The sequence below is a fragment of the Papaver somniferum genome, chromosome 9 (genome assembly GCF_003573695.1).
Source record: "Papaver somniferum cultivar HN1 chromosome 9, ASM357369v1, whole genome shotgun sequence".
Taxonomy (NCBI): domain Eukaryota; kingdom Viridiplantae; phylum Streptophyta; class Magnoliopsida; order Ranunculales; family Papaveraceae; genus Papaver; species Papaver somniferum.
In genome coordinates this window covers 63746776-63767615 of record NC_039366.1, presented here as the reverse complement: position 1 = coordinate 63767615, position 20840 = coordinate 63746776, and the positions used below count along the sequence as shown (strand labels likewise).

The 20840-nt window shown below is 38.5% G+C and overlaps 1 protein-coding gene and 1 pseudogene across 1 annotated transcript; both read right to left on the bottom strand.

Moving 5' to 3' along the window:
• Nucleotides 1–15365: 15365 nt before the first annotated feature.
• On the bottom strand, nucleotides 15366–17738 carry LOC113309279 (annotated as a pseudogene).
• Nucleotides 17739–18212: 474 nt separating this feature from the next.
• On the bottom strand, nucleotides 18213–20406 carry LOC113314174 (protein NUCLEAR FUSION DEFECTIVE 4-like). The gene has a single exon (XM_026562939.1). It carries the CDS (start codon nucleotides 20254–20256, stop codon nucleotides 18481–18483), a length of 1776 nt encoding a protein of 591 aa, XP_026418724.1. The 5' UTR covers nucleotides 20257–20406; the 3' UTR covers nucleotides 18213–18480.
• Between the last annotated feature and the right edge of the window lie 434 nt (nucleotides 20407–20840).

The window sequence follows — 20840 nt, the reverse complement described above, 5'->3', positions numbered from 1 at the left end:
ATGCATTGTAAGATCATATCACACCAAGCTTTAGCAAAACCTAATTTCGACAAAATATCGACAAGAAAATTTCATTCGAGCCGATCGAAATCCTTAGACATGTCTAATTTCATAGCTACAACACCATATCTTTATTTCTTCTTCTTCATTGTATCTAATAATTCATGAGCTATAACTATATTATCCTGAATATGTCTACCTGGCACAAACGCAGCCTGAAATCGCGAAACAATTCTAGATATGATTGGCTTCATGTGATTCACCATAAGCTTTGAAATAATCTTATATGTATAATTACATAAGCTAATGGGTCCAAAGTCAGTTGGAGTAGCAGGGCACTCCACTTTGGGAATTAAAGTCTGATAGGTGAAATTCAAGCGAGGATCTAAACATTGAGACATAAAAAAATCCTGAACTACAGAGATAATATCATATTCAACAATTTCCCAATTATGTTTATAAAAGCCAATTTGAAATCCTTCAGGGCCAGATGCTTTCCATGAAGGCATCTGAGCAATTGTACTTCTAATTTCGTTCACATCGGGAAGTTTTAAACTCTAAGTTTTACTAAAAAAACATGTGAACCTAAATTTCAGAAGTTTTATTATTATGTTAGAAGCGTTTCACAAATACAGGATGGAACATGTTTTTGTTCCTAAAGTTGTAGGACAAAATGTTTGAACCATGAACAATACATGGGCCCAGGGATGTTATTCACCAAAACAATACTTAGATGTATTTTCTCTAAATAAAATTGTCCCTGAGGCATTTACGTACTCTTGGCGAAAAAAGATGTATGGTTTATTCAATTTATTTGGACGTCCTTTGTGTTCTTGGGGTTTAACCTTTATAAATTAAGAAGTTTCACTATCACCATCTCATCGCCACTCTAGCCATGAATCTCTTAATTACAATTCATCATCTTGATAAAAGACCCGATGTCATTAGCTTTTCAATTGCTATTCATGTGAGTTATGCTAATTAAATCTTTCAATATAAAAAACCAAATCAATGTTATGATGCTATCACGCTTAAATAAAAAGCTGCTCAAATTCGGTGTGCTAAGGTGAGGAAGAATACAAATTTAAATTTATAGGCTCACGGGTAAAACAATTTTGAGAGAAACCATCAAGGGCTACTCCATAATCAACCAGTTTTGGGCTTACTGGCGAGGAATGCAGTGTTGGGCCGATAGAAACAAGTTGCTATAAATGGTTTTTGAACGAACCCTGATTTTGGGCATATCAAAATCTTTCAAGGCATACAAAACAATAGTCCCATCTTGGGTGACCTTATAAGGGGTACCCTATGGGTAGTTGAATTACCTATATATCCTTAATATAAAAATTTAAAATCAGTTTTCTAATCAAAATCAGTTTCCCTTAACATCTCTTCTTCTTCTTCCTCCTCTAGCCGAACTCTTCCCCCTCCTGCGAAAAAAAAATTCATCATCGTGATTAATTGTCGATTCGTAAAAATTTGATCGTCGATTAAACTCAAACACATAATGACTCGTACAAAGAAAACTAGGGACTAGGCAAACCAAATCGTCTTCTAATCCATCAACTGAAGAAGAAGAACCAATTGAAGATGAAGGTGTAGAAACTGAAAATCAACCACCAATTAAACCAGAAACTGAACCAACTGCATCTCCAACTCCGGAAATAAGGATAAGAAAGTAAGTTTTACAAACCCAATCTCCTATTTGTTGTTTTTCATCGATTAAATGACGGTTATAGTGTTGGGTTCGGCTCAAAATTGAGTTGCATTTCTAGCCGAATTGTTCATCACAAAAGCTTCCTGTAAGTGTATATGAACAATTCGGCTTAAAATTTCATGAAATTTCAAGCCGAACCTAGTCACAGATAGAGATGCATAGGGGTTCGGCATATTCGATAACCATAATATGTGCCGAACCTAGCAGATTTATGAGGTTCGGCTATTACGATATTCTCAATATGTGCCGAACCAATAATAATATTTTAACCAAAAAAATAACAAATTGATGTTCGGCTCATACGATTTTCGAAATATAAGCCGAACCAGTAATTATTATTTTTCTGGGCTATTCAGGATGTTGTTCGGCTCATAGATGTGAGCCGAACCGTTCATCAATTGGTAGATTCGGCTCATAGATGTGAGCCGAACCTCAACATGTTTCGCCGAACCATGATCAAAAAAATCATCTAAACAACCTTTTATAATTCTGAAAATTATCTTAATCACTAAACAAAATATTTAATCACTAATCAATATTACTAATATTAATCGTAAACGGCAGATTTGCCATTAAAAAAAAATTGGGTTAAGAGATAATCTGATTTTGCTATTTCACAACCTCTTTTGTCTTCATGTGGTATGCCTTGAAAGATTTTGGTATGCCCAAAATCAGGGTTCTTTTGAACAAGGGATTACAGATGAATCACTTATATGGTAGTATAAGTTTTGAGAATCTCCTAGTTTACTCACCAATCAACAGTTATGATGTAAGAGGATATATTCCAAGTATCAGCAACTTTGTTTGAATTCAGCTTTACAAATTGGACGTGATGAAGGCCTCGATAAAGAACTAAGATAGTAGGGACGGTTGTCTTGGTATTCTCTAATATGGAATTGGGGTTCAAAACCATGTCGACCACCCCTTTTGCGTCTTCTTCTACGCTGCAGAAATTTTTTTGACTTGTAGTACCAGCATTTGAAGTTGCATTGCTACCAAGAACGCTTTTAGACTCCTGTTTGATGGGCCATGAAGATTTGGAGTTTGTAGCACGCATGGGACCTATATGGGCCTGAAAGCATGTGAAACGGGCACACAATGCCACAAGTTCTAGAGGAATGATTTTTTAAGGACCATGGTTTTTTTGAGGGGACGATGGTTTTATTAGGCCACCTCCCCTATAGTGATAAGGGGTGTCCTAAAATGTTGAAATGACTAATCTATCCTTAACCTAATTTAATTTAAAACCAACCTAATAATCACCTATATATATATATAGTCACCACCTCCTCCCACCACCACCGCCCACCACCGCCGATTACCACCACCACCACCACCGCCGATTATCACCACCACCAACCACCGATTACCACCATCACTGCCGATTCCCACCGCTCACCACCGCCGATTACCACCACCACCACCTTTGATTATCACCACCACCAACCACCGATTACCACCACCACCTCCTCCCACCACCACCACCACCACCTATTTAAGAAATGTAACAACATCAATGCAATCACAATTAAGTTCGGTTACCTAATAATTTTATCGAGTATAAAAGACGCCAACCGCAACCTGATTCTTCCATGGGACCACTCCGGAGGTATTTTCCAACAAACCCTTCGCTTTAATTTGATTTTGATTGCTTCAATCGAATAGAAATCATCAAAATAGGGTTTTAATAGGAGTTACAGAGCCATGTTCGGTTAGGTCGATTTTCCAAAAAACCCTAGTTTACTAACCGAACTTCTTGAAAATGAAGAACACGAAGAACAGTTCGGTTCTATTGGATTTAAAATTAAGTCGCCGAACTCTCTGTTCGGTTGTTTCGCAGAAAAATTTAAAATTACAAAGTAACTGAACTCCACCCTTAGAACCGAAAAAAAATAATTCCAGTCTAACCGAACTGTGTTGTTGTGGCCACTATGTTGAGTTCCAAAATAACCGAACTTAGCCAATAGAGTTCAGTTTGTTCGCAAAAAAATTTAAAACTACAAAGTAACCGAACTTAGCCAATAGACGCTGGAACTTCACATTTTTTTTGTTTGTTAAGTTTGGTAACTTCACAATTTTATCGCAGAAACCGAACTCAGAGTTCGGTTGGTTAGCTGTTAGGTTCAAGTTTCCGAAAGAACCGAACTTTGTAAACTTATATACTCGTATATTACGTAAAGTTCGGTTAGATCAAAAGTGCATGCAGTTTGCGAACCGACCGAACATAACGCTGTAACTCCTAGAAATTATTAGAGAGTTCGGTAACCTGCGTGTTTGGAACAAGTAACCGAACTACACTTTCAGATGAGTTCGGTTACTTGTTCATCTCACGGGGAAACCGAACTACAGCTTCAGATGAGTTCGGTTACTTGTTCTTCATATAAAGTAACCGAACTGTTCAAAATCCAGTTCAAATCCGGATCATTTTGAAGATTAACAAATATTCTAGGAGAGGATGGAGATGAAGAATCAGATGAGTTTTCATCATTTGAATACTCAAACTTAGTGAATTGGAAAAAAAATTTTATTTTCCATGTTTTTCTCCTTCATCTTCTCTAACTCTACTCTCTCAATAATTCTACTCAACTAATAATAAACCCATCTTTTAATTTAATCTCACTAATTGTTTTTAACTAAATCATTCATAACCTAAAACTAATTAAGAGGATAAATTAGATATTAAATAAATAACTAGATATGAGGTGACCTAAAATTACTTCTAATGCCTTTACCCAAAATAAAACCATGGTCCCCAAAAAAACCATGGTCCCATAAAATCGTTCTTCTAAAGTTCATTCTTTATGTGCTAGAGACGAAGTCTAGAATCTAATGTCTATCAAAACATTAAGTGGATGCTTTGGCACAAAGTAGGAGAGAGTTCCTTCAAAAAAAAAAAAAAAAAAAAAAAAAAAAAAAAAAAAAGTAGGAGAGAATGCAGAGAAAGATCTTAAAAATAAATAGGACTTGAAAAAGAAAAATAGGACGCGAGTTTCTGCTCATGTGTATATAGCACCAGTCAATTCTACGAACAACAAAAATTTGGACCAGCAAATTTTATGAAATTTTTATTCAGAAATTCATATATGGCCCATCCTAGGGGTGTACAGAATGCCCGGAAGTCTGAGGTCTGCCATGTACCGTCCGGGTCCAAAGGAGCCCATGGGCGCCTGACAGCCTGTCATGGGTTAGCCCGGCCTGTCCGACAATTATAAGTGGCGGACCCGGGTTTTTGTTCAATTATTGGAGTCCGGCCTGTTAGCATGCCCGGTAGCCTGTTTAGTTACCCGGCCTGCCTAGCTGCCGATAGCCTGGAATAAAGTTTTCTACAAGGGTAATGGATTTCTCAAGAACTTAAATTTCATATTTGGACAATTTATTAGGGTTAGAGAAAATTCTGAGTTACATTTCACAATAATGAATATGAATTGCTTGAACTATCATTTGAACGAGTTACAAATGTATCATCATTCATCAAGCCAAAAAAACAAACCTATATACTTTAAAATTTTGAATTATCTCTTGGGCACGAGGCCTGCCCGACCCGACCTGACCTGGTCTGTATTGTTTCATGAGTATGAACGGGCCATGGGCATTAAAATTTTGCTATTGCCCGGCCCGGCCTGTTAAACTTAATGGGTATTAAGGACTACAAGCCCGTCCGGCCCGACCTGTGCTATAATCGAGCTTGGGCTGGCCTGCTCGGCCCGATGTACACCCCTAGCCCATCCTATTTGATGGGTAGGCGAATATGGTCTGAACCTATCATCCGCTACCTGTTTCGATTTTTACTGCCAGTTCTTTGGTCTGAAAAGATGCTAGCAAAATGCTTGGTTCATACTTCACGCAAATTAGCTAGGAAATTTTAAGAGGAACGAGGAACCCGAGTAGGAAAGAAAACCTACAAATTATCACCTTTCATGGTTGTCTGCACAAACGCCAAAAACCAACTTTAATATCCTGGTTTGATTGGGGTATACCCAGATTAATAAGGGTATACCCAATTTTAAAGGGACTCTTTTTAAGGGTTTTAGGGGAAGTTCTAATGGGTAAGTTACAAAACTACCCTTACCCTTAAAAAATATGTTATCCTAAATCAGTTTTAATCTTTTCATTTCATCATCTTCTTATCTTCTTCTTCTCCTCCACAACCGTACCGACTCCATCATCCCCACCACCATCAAAACTCGTCGATTAATTCATTAAAATCGTCGATTCAAAAACTCCGATTAATCTTCATCAATGGATCCACCACGGTGGAGGGGAACTCGTATGAAAGAAGCTAATCGAAAACCCAATGAGTATAATCCTGGAATTGCAAGTTTGGTTCAAAAGAAAGTGAAGAAAAAAGTCGTTGAAGAAGGAGAATTCGCAGCCGCTGAAACACGAGAAATGGTGCGCTTAAGAAAGTAAGGGATTACTTAAACTCACTCTAATACTTCGATTTCATGTTTGCATGTTAAATTAGGTCAGAAAAATCGAAATTTTGAATTGGAAGTTGCGACGCTGGCAAGGTATTATGTTATCGACCTAGCCGGATTTTCATAGTTAGGGTTTGGCCGGCAGACTCTTAGGTTGAAGATCTTGCCGGCTGTTGAATACCTGTAACTGGTACTTGCAGGGCCGACAAGTTATTCAACCTTAGACCCTTCCGGCGACAAATTTTTTTTTAGACGGGTTGGTTATAATTTTTTACCTTACCGGCTGTATTTCAAGTTTTTTGTGTCTCCTGATGCTTTGAATTTTTAAAACCGGAATGGTATTTGGATAAAACCATGCCGGTTGGCCGTCAATGTATGGGTAATGGACCTTGCCAACTGGTTTGGTGAAAAATACTTGTTTCTACTGTGTTCATATTTGTTATAAGCCAGCAGGTTATGTGAATAACACCCTGCCGGCTGCTCTTTAGCCGACATGTAATTTGGATATCGACCCTTCCAGCCGTTGTTCCGCCGGATAGGTTATATATGTCGACCCTGCCGACCTGTAAATTTTTTTTTTCTTAATTATTTTTGTTCAGGTTGGAAAAGGCAAAGAAGAAATCTATGAAAGCTCTTAGTCCTCCTTCAAGACCTCCTCGTGTTGGTGAAAAACTCTTGACTTCAACACATCGAGGGGCATACGTTATGCCGTGAACGCTCAAGATCCGTGTACTGAATGATTCTCAACCACCATCGGAACCCAGTGATTCAGACGAGACTCCAGATGAAGACCAATCAATTCCATCTGGTAGAAGAGGTGATGTTGATGAAAGCACTCCGGCTGCTGGAGGAGGTAACAATGATGATGATGATGGTGATTAAGAAATGCCTAATATTGGAGGAGGTGATGATGATGATGATGATGATAAGGATATCGAAGATGAAATTGTTGAAGAGGCAGTGGAAGAAGAAGAAGAAGAAGAAGAATATAGAGATGGAGAACAAACTCTAGCTATTTTTCAACAAACCGAAGCTTCAACTTCAACTGAAACCGGAAAGAAGAAGAGGGTGATCACTAAACCAGCTAATTCCCACATGCTTCCCCCTCACTTGATGGTTACACTGAAAAAAGGTGAGCTTCCAAGGGGGACCCCAAGAGATGGTAGAAATGTTCTTTTTGGATACAAAGACTCATGGGCATGTACGATCCATAATACTATCGTAAGTAATCTCAATCCGTCTTTGTTTTTTATTCAAGTGTGTATCTATCTTAAATTTGCGTCAAGTGTTTGTATGTCTTTTCATTTTGTTTTTTTTGGTATTTAGGATCACAAGCATGTCGTCCGTCTCATGAGGCGGCAAGCTTCATGTTCAGTGACTAAGACTTGGAATCTTGAGGATGAATGTGAGGAGGTGAAAGTGATTGTCAAGAACTCCGGGTTGTGGCCTGCGGTGGAGAGTTCGAATATTGTGCATGATAGAGTTACCGTATCTGAATTCTGTGAGAGGTTCTATGGAGAGACTGATACAATGTTATTCCCATTCGGGGAGATGGCGATAACTCCCGATGATTCTCATCAAATTCTAGGCCTCGAGGTTGATGGACAATCAGTCAGTGAGGGATTCAATAATAAGTTTTCTTTCATGGATATTTACAAATGGAGCCAGAAATTGTTCGGTTGGAATCAGATTGAGACGGAGTCTATGCTTGAGAAGAAGGATGGTCGTCTAAGCAAGAAGTTTAGTCTGAAGAAGTTGAGGGACACATTATGGGAGACAAAGAAAATATTTGATAAGGAAGGAAGGTTGAACCCGGTGCGAAGCAATGCTACCGCGTCAGCTTATTTGCTATACGTCCTGGGCAAATGTATCTTCCCCGACAGTTCCGGAAGCTTGGTCGACGCCAGTTGCATGCAACTATTGGATCCCTTAGATAAGATGCGTGAGTATTCTTGGGGTATTGCGGTGGTCGCGTTCTTGAACAATGATTTGACAAAGGGTTCTAGGGCACTCACTGCGCAAGTTAACGGAAACACATGTCTCTTCCAGGTAATTTTATTGTCTAAATCATTTATATTTGTGAAATTCTCGTAAGATAATATTCTTACTAAACTTTTTTTTTTGCATAGGTTGGATATATGAGCACTTCCCTTCTTTGTTCAAAACCAACTCCTACGTCAAAGTGGATGCGAATGTTGCGGTTGATAAGCCAAGATCGCAAAGGTACAGTTTTAAGGGTAGTCAGGATAAGGACATGCCGCAAAATCTTATCAAACTCCGAATCTCCATCGACAAATTGACTGCGGAGGAGGTGATATTTGATCCGTATCGAGATGCTAGAAAACAAGGTTTAATCCAAAGGAGAGATGAAGTTGCATTATACTACGGACCCTTGTTGTGCTCACCGGGATATTCAATGTACGATCCACATCGGGTACTGCGACAATTGGGTTACGTCCAAGAAGAACCTCATTTCGATGAAGAAAAGACGTTCTTTACTTTGTTAAAGGATGACTGCTCCACGTCCCAAAAAACTATTAACGTCGCTTACGCTCCACCGCCAGCTCTAGAACATTGGGACGATAGACGTGGCCGTAACATCGATGTGAGTCTTTTGGAAAGGTAACCACCGGTAATGAAGCTAGTGAGAGATACATGGTGTGGTACTTGGGTTGGGATCGTCCTACTGTGATTAGGGAAATGACTGCTGAAGAATTGGTTTGTAAGAGGAAGATGGCATCGAAAGACCCATCAACAAGTCTTAAGTCTTAAGTTCTTTGTAAGTATTTAAGAGTTTCTCTTACTATTTTAAGATTACATTATCGAATCATTCTATTAATTGTTTGTTGTTTAATTGAAAATAGAAGGAGAAGTTGAAGACCTTTGTGAAAGTGTTGTGTTGCGCGAAAGACCGAGGAGAGCCTTTGTCGATTGAAGAGCAAAGCAAGCACATTGACTATGCTTGCAATATTGACAATGAGGATGCGCATGAATTGTTCAAGCAAGGTGATGCTGAAGTAAAGAGGGAAGAAAAAGCCAGGAGGGAAGCACAAGCCAAGCTGAATGCTGACAAAAAGAGGGCTCGTAGCGGTCGTGGTGGTGAAGGTTGTATTAGTGGTAGTGTTCCTAAACGGGTTCGTGGTCGTGGTGGTGAATGAATGCTTTCCTAGTTTATTTCTTTATGTTGTGGTGGACAAATGTTTAAGTTAATGGTGTGGACAAATGTTTTTTTAAGGTTTATGGGACATGTTTTCGTATTTTGGACAAAACTGTTGGATTTCTAGTTGTTGAATGAATGGTTTGTTTAGCTATGTAAAGTTTCAATGTTTATACCGGCATGCTTTTTTTAATATACAGTGCCGACCTCACCAGGGCCGACATGGTTTTGAACTGTCAGACTGCCGGCCTGACACCAATAATTATTTGCATACCAGGGTCGGAAGGGTATTTAGATCACAACCTTGCCAGCTGTTACGCAGCCGGCAGGGTTTTACATTATCTATCATGCCGACTATTTGTTGCAGAAAACACCTTCTCCTGATGTCTAAAATCATCATAAAGTCGGCATGCTTAAAAATATGTTTCTTACCGACCACATCATGGCCGACACCCTAATGACCAAATACCGTTCCGACGGTTAAACAGAAAATTGCATGTTCTCCTGATGCCTAATAGGCATAAATTCGGCATGGTAATAAATTTCCTACCCTGCCGGCCATATCAAAGCCGGCATGCTAATGACCAAATACTGTTCCGGCGGATACACAAAAGAAACTGATCTCCTGATGCCTAAAATCATCATAAGGTCGGCATGGTAACGAAATTCCGACCATGCCGGCCTGACTTAGTCGGCATGTTGGGGAAATAAAACAGTGCCGACGGATTTAAATTTCAAATTTTTGCAAGTACAATTGCATTGATTGACTTGTACTTATACACTATAACGGCCAAATTTGGGCACCATCTTATAAATACACTACTTATCTCCACAAAACAACACACAACTATTTGCATATACTCTCCAAAGCTCGTATCATCATACACTCCATCTAACTCACCCAATAGCTCTCTACATACATATAACAATGGCTTCATTTGATTCTAATGAAGATTTGGCAATCACCAAAGCTTGGTATGCGAAAAAACAACTTAGACGTCAATCCTACGAAAGGGTGGATTCCACAACCTTTTGGGCTAGGGTACACAAAAAATTTAGCCAAGAGTTTGGGAATCCTAATGCAAGAAGTGTTCAACAAGTCCATGAGAGGCACCTAGTCATCGAAAACGCGATACTTTCTTTTTTAGCTCTCCAACCTCGGGTTTTTAACACTCGCCCCTTCACCTTGTCCATTGCACAATTTGTAAGTAATTTTGTGGTTTATTTTACGTGATCCATGTTTTTTTATCTTCCAATGAAACACCACTAACAAATGTAAGTTTGTTTTTATGTTTTTGTAGCACGAAGTCGTGAAAGCGCGCGAGTTGGAGGAAAAGGAGGAAGCATTCGCATTCGATGCAAGCTATCACTTCTTGGCAGAAAGAATCCCGGAGGATAACCCGGACTACTTGGATGCTGTATCGTCTTCGGAGGAGGAAGATTGATGGCTTTAGAAGTTTTTGTATAGGTTTTGTGGGTAGACCTCTATGTAAACCTTCACGAGACTATAACTCGTCCACTAGGTCCGCCTATGGGTTCAAAGGCTTGATGCACATGCTAAGTGCATTCGTTTTCCCGTCGACAAGGAGTTGTATTTTATGTTTCAATCAATGTAGTAACCAAAATTGCATGAATAAAGTGAATTGCATCTATTAGAATTCAGTTTTTTTTTTTGAGATAACCAAAGTCGGCAAGGTTATAAGATTACTACAGTGCCGGCTAAATTCTAGCCGACAAGGTAAGAAAGTTAATAAATGCCGACTAAAAAAAGATGGCAAGGTAATAAATCAATACCATGCCGACTACCTACGCATTTATAACAGTCTCATGTGTGTCAAAAAATATTACAGCCGACATCTTCTTCATTCGTATACCCTTCCGGCCATACTAGGTCGACACTTTCTTCATTCGTCGACCTTGCCGGCCTAGTATGGTCGGCATGATCTTCATTAGTCGACCTTGCCGATCTTTCAAACTTTCAGAACTTAAAATGTGGATTTTTTCTTTGATTTTAAGTATGATTTCATACAACAGATTTGCAATCACCTTTTAGAAGTGTTTCGGTTGTGTACTTCATTTTCGTTGCAAGAGATATTCTCAAAAAAAAAAAAATTCTCATCAAAAATCATCCCACAAAAGTTCAATCAAAAACAAAATTTCATAACTTCAATTCCTAAATTTTAATCTATTCAATCAATCTAAACTCAATTAATTAACCTAATCAGAATTTTTATTGTTAATTAAATAAAGGCATAATAGCCATTTAGAAAATATAAGATTAAGGGGTGGCTTAGTTTTACCTCATAATGACCAGATTTTGTCTTATTGGATATACCCCAATTAATCTGGTATACCACTTTTTTTTTTAATTGGGTATACCACAATCAAACCAAATTTAATATCTATATCTTCTAAGCCTATTAACATTATTTTTTTACATAAATGGTGGGTGTCGTGGGACACTTGTACCTAACACCTCCATCTGACATCATTCATGCATGATGTATGTGGATACAAGAAGTGGCATTACTTGTATTCCAGTCAAATCAGTTGACTAAGAGCATCCACAGTGGGCGAGTATAACCAAAAATTTGGGATGAGATCGTGACGCAGTGGGACGGAGTAAAGATCAAATCCCAGCCAAAGATCAAATTCCAGACTATATTTGGTCGCGACCAAATACCAAATCCTAATATAGTCGGGCGTAAATTTAAAGTACGCTTGTTGCTAGGCGTAAATTTAAAGTACGCTTGTTAACGGGCGGAGATTTAAATTACGCCCGATGAAAATTCAAATTAAAAAAAAAAAAAAAAGTGAGGCGTAAACTTAAAGTACGCCTGTCAACTTAAAGTGTGCCTGGTGATTGATTGGGCGGACATTTGAGATACGCCCGATGAAATTTTTTTGGGGCGGATCTTTAAATTACGCGCGACCAAATTTTAATCGCGACCGTTACGTGACAACACGGACTAAACCCAAAATTTGATCTTTTTTTTGATCTTTGATCTTTGGTTTTGATCGCACCACTGCAGTTGCTATAAGGTAAGAAGGATAAGTTCTCCTCCTTACTCCTTAGTCACACACCACACAGAGCAACCGATTTGTCTTGGTCATTAAAGACGTCTTGGCCAGTTGGCTTGACTAGCTGTAGGTCTAAAGGTGATTTCAGACTGTGTACATCTTTTTTTTTCTTCAGATGGGGAGCATCATACCAAGAAAAACAAACTAGAAAAAGAAAACTAGCATTGAGAATACGACTGGGAACAGTGTTGGTTTCGACTTTGCCTTTGGCCTTTGAGTAACGAGGTCTGAAGCCTAGTTAGCAATTCGGGATTCGGCAAACGTACGGAACGGAAAACGTACGGAACGGAAAACGTACGAGTATTATACGGTTTTGTAAAATCCAGATTCGGTCCAAAATTCGGTCAATGGGACGTGATTCGTCAGTAATTCGGAACGGCATACGTACGTGTATAATTCGATTTATAAATGTGAGTTCGGCTCTGAAAATTCGGTATCTATATATAACAAATAATTTGTATTTATAAGGTCATAGACCAATTTTTATGCATATGTGTGAGTTATTTAAAGAAAAAATAAACTTAATATGATGATATCCATAATATATACAACATTAGTTATCCAAGAGGACGTCGTATGGTGGTTTAGATGCTTGGTTAGTGAGTTTGAGATCTCTCTCACCTTCACCTTCAAATCTCTTCAGTCGTTTTTGTTTCATAAAAATTACAACACGTCTAATATTCGGTCGTGTATGCTCGGAAGGCAGTAAAGCCCAAAAAGTGGAGTCTTTGAAAAGTAAAAGCTAAAGAATTTATGGCGAATTAAGCGGACGTATCATTCGGAATACGTAAAATTCGTGAACGGTTCGCGAATAATCCGGGAATACCACATAATACACGACTTGGGTTCGGAGTTGCAAACGTACGCGAATAAGACGGTAAAATTCGTGATACAGAAAAATTCGCGAATGATTCGCGAATCATTCGCGAACTTACTAACTAGGGTCTGAAGTAGAGGTTGCTAGGCAGAAGCAAGTGGACTTGTCCAGAATTCAACTTCTATACACGCCAACTAAACATGATAAGCCCTGCAGCAGACTATTAAATGCAAAGACAAATATCCCAACTCTAACTTTATTTGCCATGTTTGTCCACATTAAACACTAAACTTCACTTTAATGTCTATATTTTCAAAGTCTATTAGTAGATAAACTTTCAATTGCAAATGGGGACAATGCCACAACTTGCCCGTTACTATCCTCCATCCCTATCCAGTGATGCAGAAAGTGGCATTCATGGCATTGATTTCCAACCAAATCAAAATCAGTTGGCCAAGCTAATGAGATGATGGACAAATATTACTCACTCATCATTCTGGACTCAGAGCGCCCGATTGGTCATCAAAAACGTCTTGGAGTATGACTAGCGACTTATTTACAACGACGTTTTCCGACTTGGTTTAATTGTAAACTTCCTTGCGCTTCTCACACTGTTCTACATGAATATGACTTACAGCCCAAAGATATCCGCATTATCTGCATGAATCTCATTGGGGCAATCGTAAATTTAGACTATGACTGTCATTGTTCCTGGCATTCTTAATGGATGGTTGAAATGTTGCTTGTCACCATAGCAGCATCGTTAAAAGGTATCAGTGTATTGCGGAAGGTGTCAGATTCCATATAAGACCAATAAAAAATATTTTTTCTTATATAAGATTTGATACTCTCTCCAACAAAATGATACTCCCTATTAACAGCTATGCACCACATGATGTTTTAAAGAGATTTCATTTCTCAATTTGTTTAGCGGCTTCCCCCACTTAAACTCCACTTTAATCCATTTAAATGACAAAACTAGTCATAAAAATTCAAGGTGACCAAATTTGTGGTACAAAAATCCCACTCAAATTTTGGGATCCATTAAAACTCTATCGTAAACAAAATTGATACAAAAACCTCCAATTTTTAAAAATTGATACAAAAACCCCAAATTTAAATGTTGGTTTCATCAAATTTTATTTTGGTTTCATTATAAAATTTGATGAAACCAAAATAAAATTTGATGAAACCAATATTTAAATTTGGGATTTTTGTGTTAATTTTATTTTGACAGGGTTTTTGTGTTACTTTTATTTTGATGGGTTTTTTGTGAAAGGATGGTGACATCTTTGGGATTATAACTCGCGGACCGATTAAATGATAAACTAAAAGTATGAGTTTCTGTTAAGATGAGACATGAAAATAAGATTAAGAAAACATCGTCGACAAAGATAACTCATCATGTATTTTTATGTGCAATTTCCATCTTGATCAATAATGTAACTCAAATTTCCTTATTACGTGTATTGATGGTTCCCATACTATTATTCAGATTGATCAATTAGTTAGAGATTAATACTAATAATGCTCTTATTTTAATCCCGATTCTAATAATAAAATAATGCAAGGAGTCAACATTAACACTTTCACAGAAGCTCCTAATGATAATGGTTTAATATTCAGATTATGTAATCAAATTTGGATCCTTCCAAAAGTTTAGGAAATAAGTTGGAAACCTTCCTGGCTGAAGCATGTTGTTACTCGCTAATTGCTATACACATTTTTTTGTCTTGTACATAAATAATTGGCGCCAAACTTAAAATAATTTTCGACATTGACGAATCTAGAATCAAAAAATATAATTAAGTTCGAGTAAATAGTTGTTGGATTATGCTCTCTTATCTTCAGCATTGCATGCTCGACAGCGCCCATCTTGTATCCGCATTCAATGCGGCATGTTCACATGTGCTCGAATGCTTAGCCCTTTGATATTTTGAGTCATTTTTTTATTTCAACGGCTATATTTTCTGCCGGAAGTCTGGAAGGTATATCGTTTTTCAACTTGCAATATAATATAATGGACAAGTCTATGAGTTTGAAATATAGATCACCTATGGTTGAATAAACAGCTAGCCGAATCGTGGTCCAAGAATCACCAAATTGTAGAAGAAAACAAACAAACAATTCATATATTCAACTTGGAAGGTGATAGAAACATGAAGAAAGACAAAGTTCAGAAATTACACTCACATATGGATATTTTTCGCCAATTTTTTCTTACAATCAATGACCTTAGTAGTCATGAAAGGCTGCATTATTTAACATCATCTAAAGCTCCAAACATATAACTACAAGTTATTTATCATAAACAAGTCCGGGGCCTATGAAAATCTCCGGCAGAAAAGAAAGACAAGCTAGGAAGCTAATAGTCACAAGTCACCGACGATGCGGCTTACTTTTTGGTGTTGCTATCTTTGAAGGCAACCATATCAGTTTCATCAGTGTTAGTAATGGATTCTTCTCTGTACTTTTTGTATATGTCGCCTTGGTAGAATTTACGTGTTCTGATGACCAAATAAAGTGTAGTAAGGGCGCCAGAAAATGCGACTGCTGTCAATATAAGAAACGCGACTCTGAAACACTGTGTTCCAATACAAGTCAAATCATCCCCTGATTCTCTTCTGAGACCTTTAATCTGCAATTGCTTCAACGCTTCGTTGTCATATAGTATCCCTGCGACTCTTACATTGAACACGTACGATCCAAGGGGACTCGCCAACATCCCGCAGTTGAACAAAGTTGCGTAGTATTTGAGACCAAATAGTTCGGAAATGATGGTGTAAAGCAGAAGCAATTCAGCTCCGTAACAGAATCCGGTAATGACTGAAGCAAGGTAGATTGAACCAGGAAACGGGAACGCAACAATTAAGAAACCAATGCAGGACAACAGAAGAATAGAAGCCATTACTAGAGGTCTAGGAACTTTCCACTTGGAGAGAAGGATTTCGGAGAAGAAACCTGAGCCAACTCTTCCAAAATAACTCCAAATACTAACAAGCGATACGAACGTACTTATGGCATGAGTTGGGTAACCTAGAGATTCTCCAATCTGACCCAAGTTATCCATTGCAGTAAGAGTGGTGCCCATTCCGCAAAAGGTCGCGAAGAAAAGCATTAACATATCAATGCTCAATAACGCCTGCAATATGGTATAGTCTTCACCTCTCGCCGGAGGGCTGAACACATTTGAGAAACAGGAAACTTCTGTTTTATTGGGTTTATCTGAATCTTGAACTTTCAGGGAACTTTTTGAAACTACAGCTTCTGAGGGACTCTCAATTTTCACTGCTGTTGGTGGGGATTTGATGTCTTGTTGCTTTCGATTCCAAAGAATAAACTCTTGCTGAATCGTTATAGCAAGAGGAAGAAACAGCAAGAAACAAACAATTGTTCCGGTTGTAACATATCCACCATGAGAAAATGGATGCTGTTTCTCAACTATGATCATAATCATTATGAATACAGCCAATGAGATTGAAATGTAGAGATAATTAAAGAAAACCTTCTCTCATCTATACCTCGAACAACTTTCATCAACCGAATGAACCCGACAAAGAAAATCGATATAACAGCGGGGAGCCAAGCTATAAGGAGGATCAGAGACTTAGAATCATTACCGTATATGGCTAAGTAGATTTGAGTCATGACAGCTCCACTCAAGCCGGTGAATCCCTTTAACAGACCCATCATGCTTCCTCTGTTCTCAGGGAAGTTCTTTACACAAGTTACAAGCACACTAGTGTTTGCAAAATTTTGAGAATTGGCACCCATACAAATGTACAAACACATCTGCCAGATATGGGGTTTGGAAACCTTTCCTGCGACCGAGAGCCATAACATGAAGTAACCAGTGAAGTTCAGTGCAGCACCGACAAGAAGTGTAAACCATGGTGGAGATACCTCAGCAAGCAAACCAGAGAGAACTCCAATAGTTGTTCCAAGATCCTTGAAGAAACCAAGCAAATTAAGTGTCTTTTGATCGTAACCAAGAACTGTTTTGATTTCTTTGGAGTAAATACCAAAGACATAAGTTGCACCAGCACTTCCCATTATGAGAAAAGAACTGAACAGCATAAACCATCTCCCACGAAGTACTTGCACGGCGAATGGAATAACATCCGCTTTGCCAAAACCACCACCACCACCACCACCGGCAAACACCATTACTTTATTTTTCTTCTTCTCTCTGTTTAAATGTCTAAAGTAAGTAAATGGGAAGCTATGATATGAAATGTTTAATGAGAGACAGAGATGGAGCAGAGCAGAGTATGTATTTATAGAGAAACAGAGGACTCCAGCGGTATATCATTTTTTTAAGTCAACTGCTTCTCTTGATGATTCTTCTGTAATTCATACATCGTATTATTTAATGGATAATAGGCCTTTAGCTTGGCCTCCCTCAGATCTTACCAGTGATTTTCCCTCATCGTCTGGCAAACACCTAATGAGAGGACTACTAGTAATGACGAACCCTATAATTGTCATTGTCTAAGAACTAGAGTGTTGGGCATATGCAGATGCAGGTGTAGAGTGTATGGGTAGCAGCATTAAATCATCCAGGCCAGTTTAAGTAAACGTTCCATCTTGAATTCATTGCTGAAATGAGTGCATAATATGAGCGAACTTGGAAGACTTGAATCATGAAATTCGGACTAACGACGTTCCTATAACACAAAATTCTTCATTGGTCAACCGGTGGTGGTCGGATCTGACCTAGGTTGAATCAAATTCTAAAAATGTGCACTTCTAGAATGCATTTTGATCTGTATTTTCTTTTTAATGCTTAGGAATGCAAGTACACACGTGCTCGAAGCCTCGAACGCCTAGCCGTTTGATAGCAGGCGTCACATTTTCAACCGCTATGTTTCCTGCCAGAAGACTGGAAGAAGTAATTCGTTTTTCAACTTGCAACACAAAATAATGGATCATGGAGTCCATATGTTTGAAATGTGTCACACCTAAGGTTGAATAAACAGCCAAATGGTGGTCCAGGATGCATTTGTTTTATTAAACAAATTGTGGAAGAAAAAACAAGCAAACAATTCATATATTCAACTTAATTTTTACAAGTGATAGACACAGAAAGACAAAGTTTGGAAATACATTCATATGGTATGGATATTACAGAACAATGGATACTTTTGACATTTTGATTACAGTCATGATAGGATGCTATATTTCCAAACACATAACTACAAATTGTTTGTCGACCTGTGAAAATCTCCGGCAGAAAAGAAGAACTAGCGAGGAATCTAACAGTCACACAATTCACAAACGGCGACGAGATTTATTTTTTGGTGTTGCTATCTTTGAACGAAACGATATCAGTTTCATTTGTGTTAGTAGTAATGGCTTCTTCTCTGTACTTCTTATATATGTCGCCTTGGTAGTATTTACGTGTTCTGATGACCAAATAAAGTGTCGTAAGGGCACCGGAGAATGCCACAGCTGTTAATATAAGAAAAGCTACTCTGAAACACTGTGTTCCAATACAAGTCAAATCATCCCCTATTTCTCTTCTATGACCTTTAATCTCCAATTGCTTCAACGCTTCGTTGTCGTATAATACCCCTGCAACCTTTACGTTGAAAACGTATGATCCAAGGGGACTCGCCAACATGCCAACATTGAACAAAGTTGCGTAGTATTTAAGACCAAATAGTTCCGAAATGATGGTGTAAAGCAGAAGCAATTCAGCTCCGTAACAAAAGCCAGTGATAACCGAAGCAAGGTAGATTGAACCAGGAAACGGGAATGCAACAATTAAGAAACCAAAGCAGGATAAGAGAAGCACGGAAGCCATTACAAGTGGTCTGGGAACTTTCCATTTCGTGAGAAGGAATTCCGAGAAAAAACCAGAACCAACTCGCCCAAAGTAATTCCAAATGCTAACAAGAGATACGAAAGTACTTATGGCACGAGTATGGTAACCCAGAGACTCACCAATTTGGCCCAAGTTATCCATCGCAGTAAGAGTGGTGCCCATTCCACAAAAAGTCGCAAAGAAAAGCATTAACATGTCAATGCTAAATAACGCCTGCAATATGGTATAATCCTCACCTCTTGCAGGAGGGCTGAAAATATTCGAAAAGCACGAGACTTCTGGTTTTTTGGGTTTCTCTGCTTCTAAAATTTCCGGGGAACTCTTCGGAACTACAGCTTCTGATGAACTCTCAATTTTTACTGCTGTAGGTGGGGATTTGAGGTCTTCCTGCTTTTGGTTCCAAATAATAAACTCTTGTTGAACTGTTATAGCAATAGGAAGAAAAAGCAAGAAACAAACGATTGTTCCGGTCGAAACATATGCACCATGAGAGAATGGATGCTGTTTCTGAGTTATGGTCATAATCATTATGAATATAGCTAACGCGATGGAGATGTAGAGATAGTTGAAGAACACTTTCATTTCGTTTATACCTTGAACTCGAACAACTTTCATCAACCGTATAAAGCCAACAAAGACGATAGATATAGCAGCAGGGAGCCAAGCTATAAGGAGGATAAGAGATTTAGGATCATCACCGTAAATGGAAAGGTAGATTTGAGTCATGACAGCTCCACTCAAGCCAGTGAATCCCTTTAGCAGTCCCATCATGCTTCCTCTGTTCTCAGGGAAGTTCTTGACACAAGTTACAAGCACACTAGTGTTTGCGAAATTTTGAGAATTGGCACCCATACAAATATACAAACACATCTGCCATACATGAGGTTTGGACACCTTACCAGCAACAGAGAGCCATAACATGAAGTAACCGGTAAAATTCAGGCCAGCACCAACTAGAAGCGTAAACCATGGTGGAGCTACCTCAGCAAGCAAACCAGAGAGAACTCCAATAGTAGTTCCAAGGTCCTTGAAGAAACCAAGCAAATTAAGGGTCTTTTGATCGTAACCAAGAACTTTTTTGATTTCTTTTGAGTAAATACCAAAGACATAAGCTGCACCAGCACTTCCCATAATGAGAAAAGCACTGAACAACATAAACCATCTTCCACGAAGTACTTGCACAGTGAATGGAACAACATCGGCTTTGCCAAAGCGGCCAACACCACCGGAAAAAGCCATTATTCCGTCTCCTTTTGTTCTTCTTTTTTTAGAAGTCTAAAGGAATTGGAAAACTGTGAAATGCTTAATGAGAGACCGACATGGAGCAGAGTATGTATATATAGAAAAATAGAGAAAATCAAGCAATATCCAATTTTTTAAGTCAACTCGTTTGAGTCTCTGAATGAATCTTCTGTATTCAAAGCAAATACAAACAAGGTGATGGAAGCATGAATAATTCATAATTTCATATTTATCAATACTAAATGATAGGTCTTTAGCATGACCTACCATAGAATCATATCAGTGATTTTCTTCATGGGCTGGCAAACGCCTACAGCTATGCCGTGACTGGTACCAATGACCAACTCTATTGTTGTCATCGTGTGAAAATATCTTGACTTGCAGACAGACATATCAATTGCAGCATTTTAAATTAAACCCAGCCCCCGGGGTTGTGATGTAATACCCCGACCTCAAGGCGACAGAAGCAGGACCTTGAAGTTTAATGTGTTCACATTGATCGGCTATATGACGCACTTTGAAAATTAATTGCACAACATGGACAATTTAAGGTGGGAACACTTACTCTTATTAACATTCAA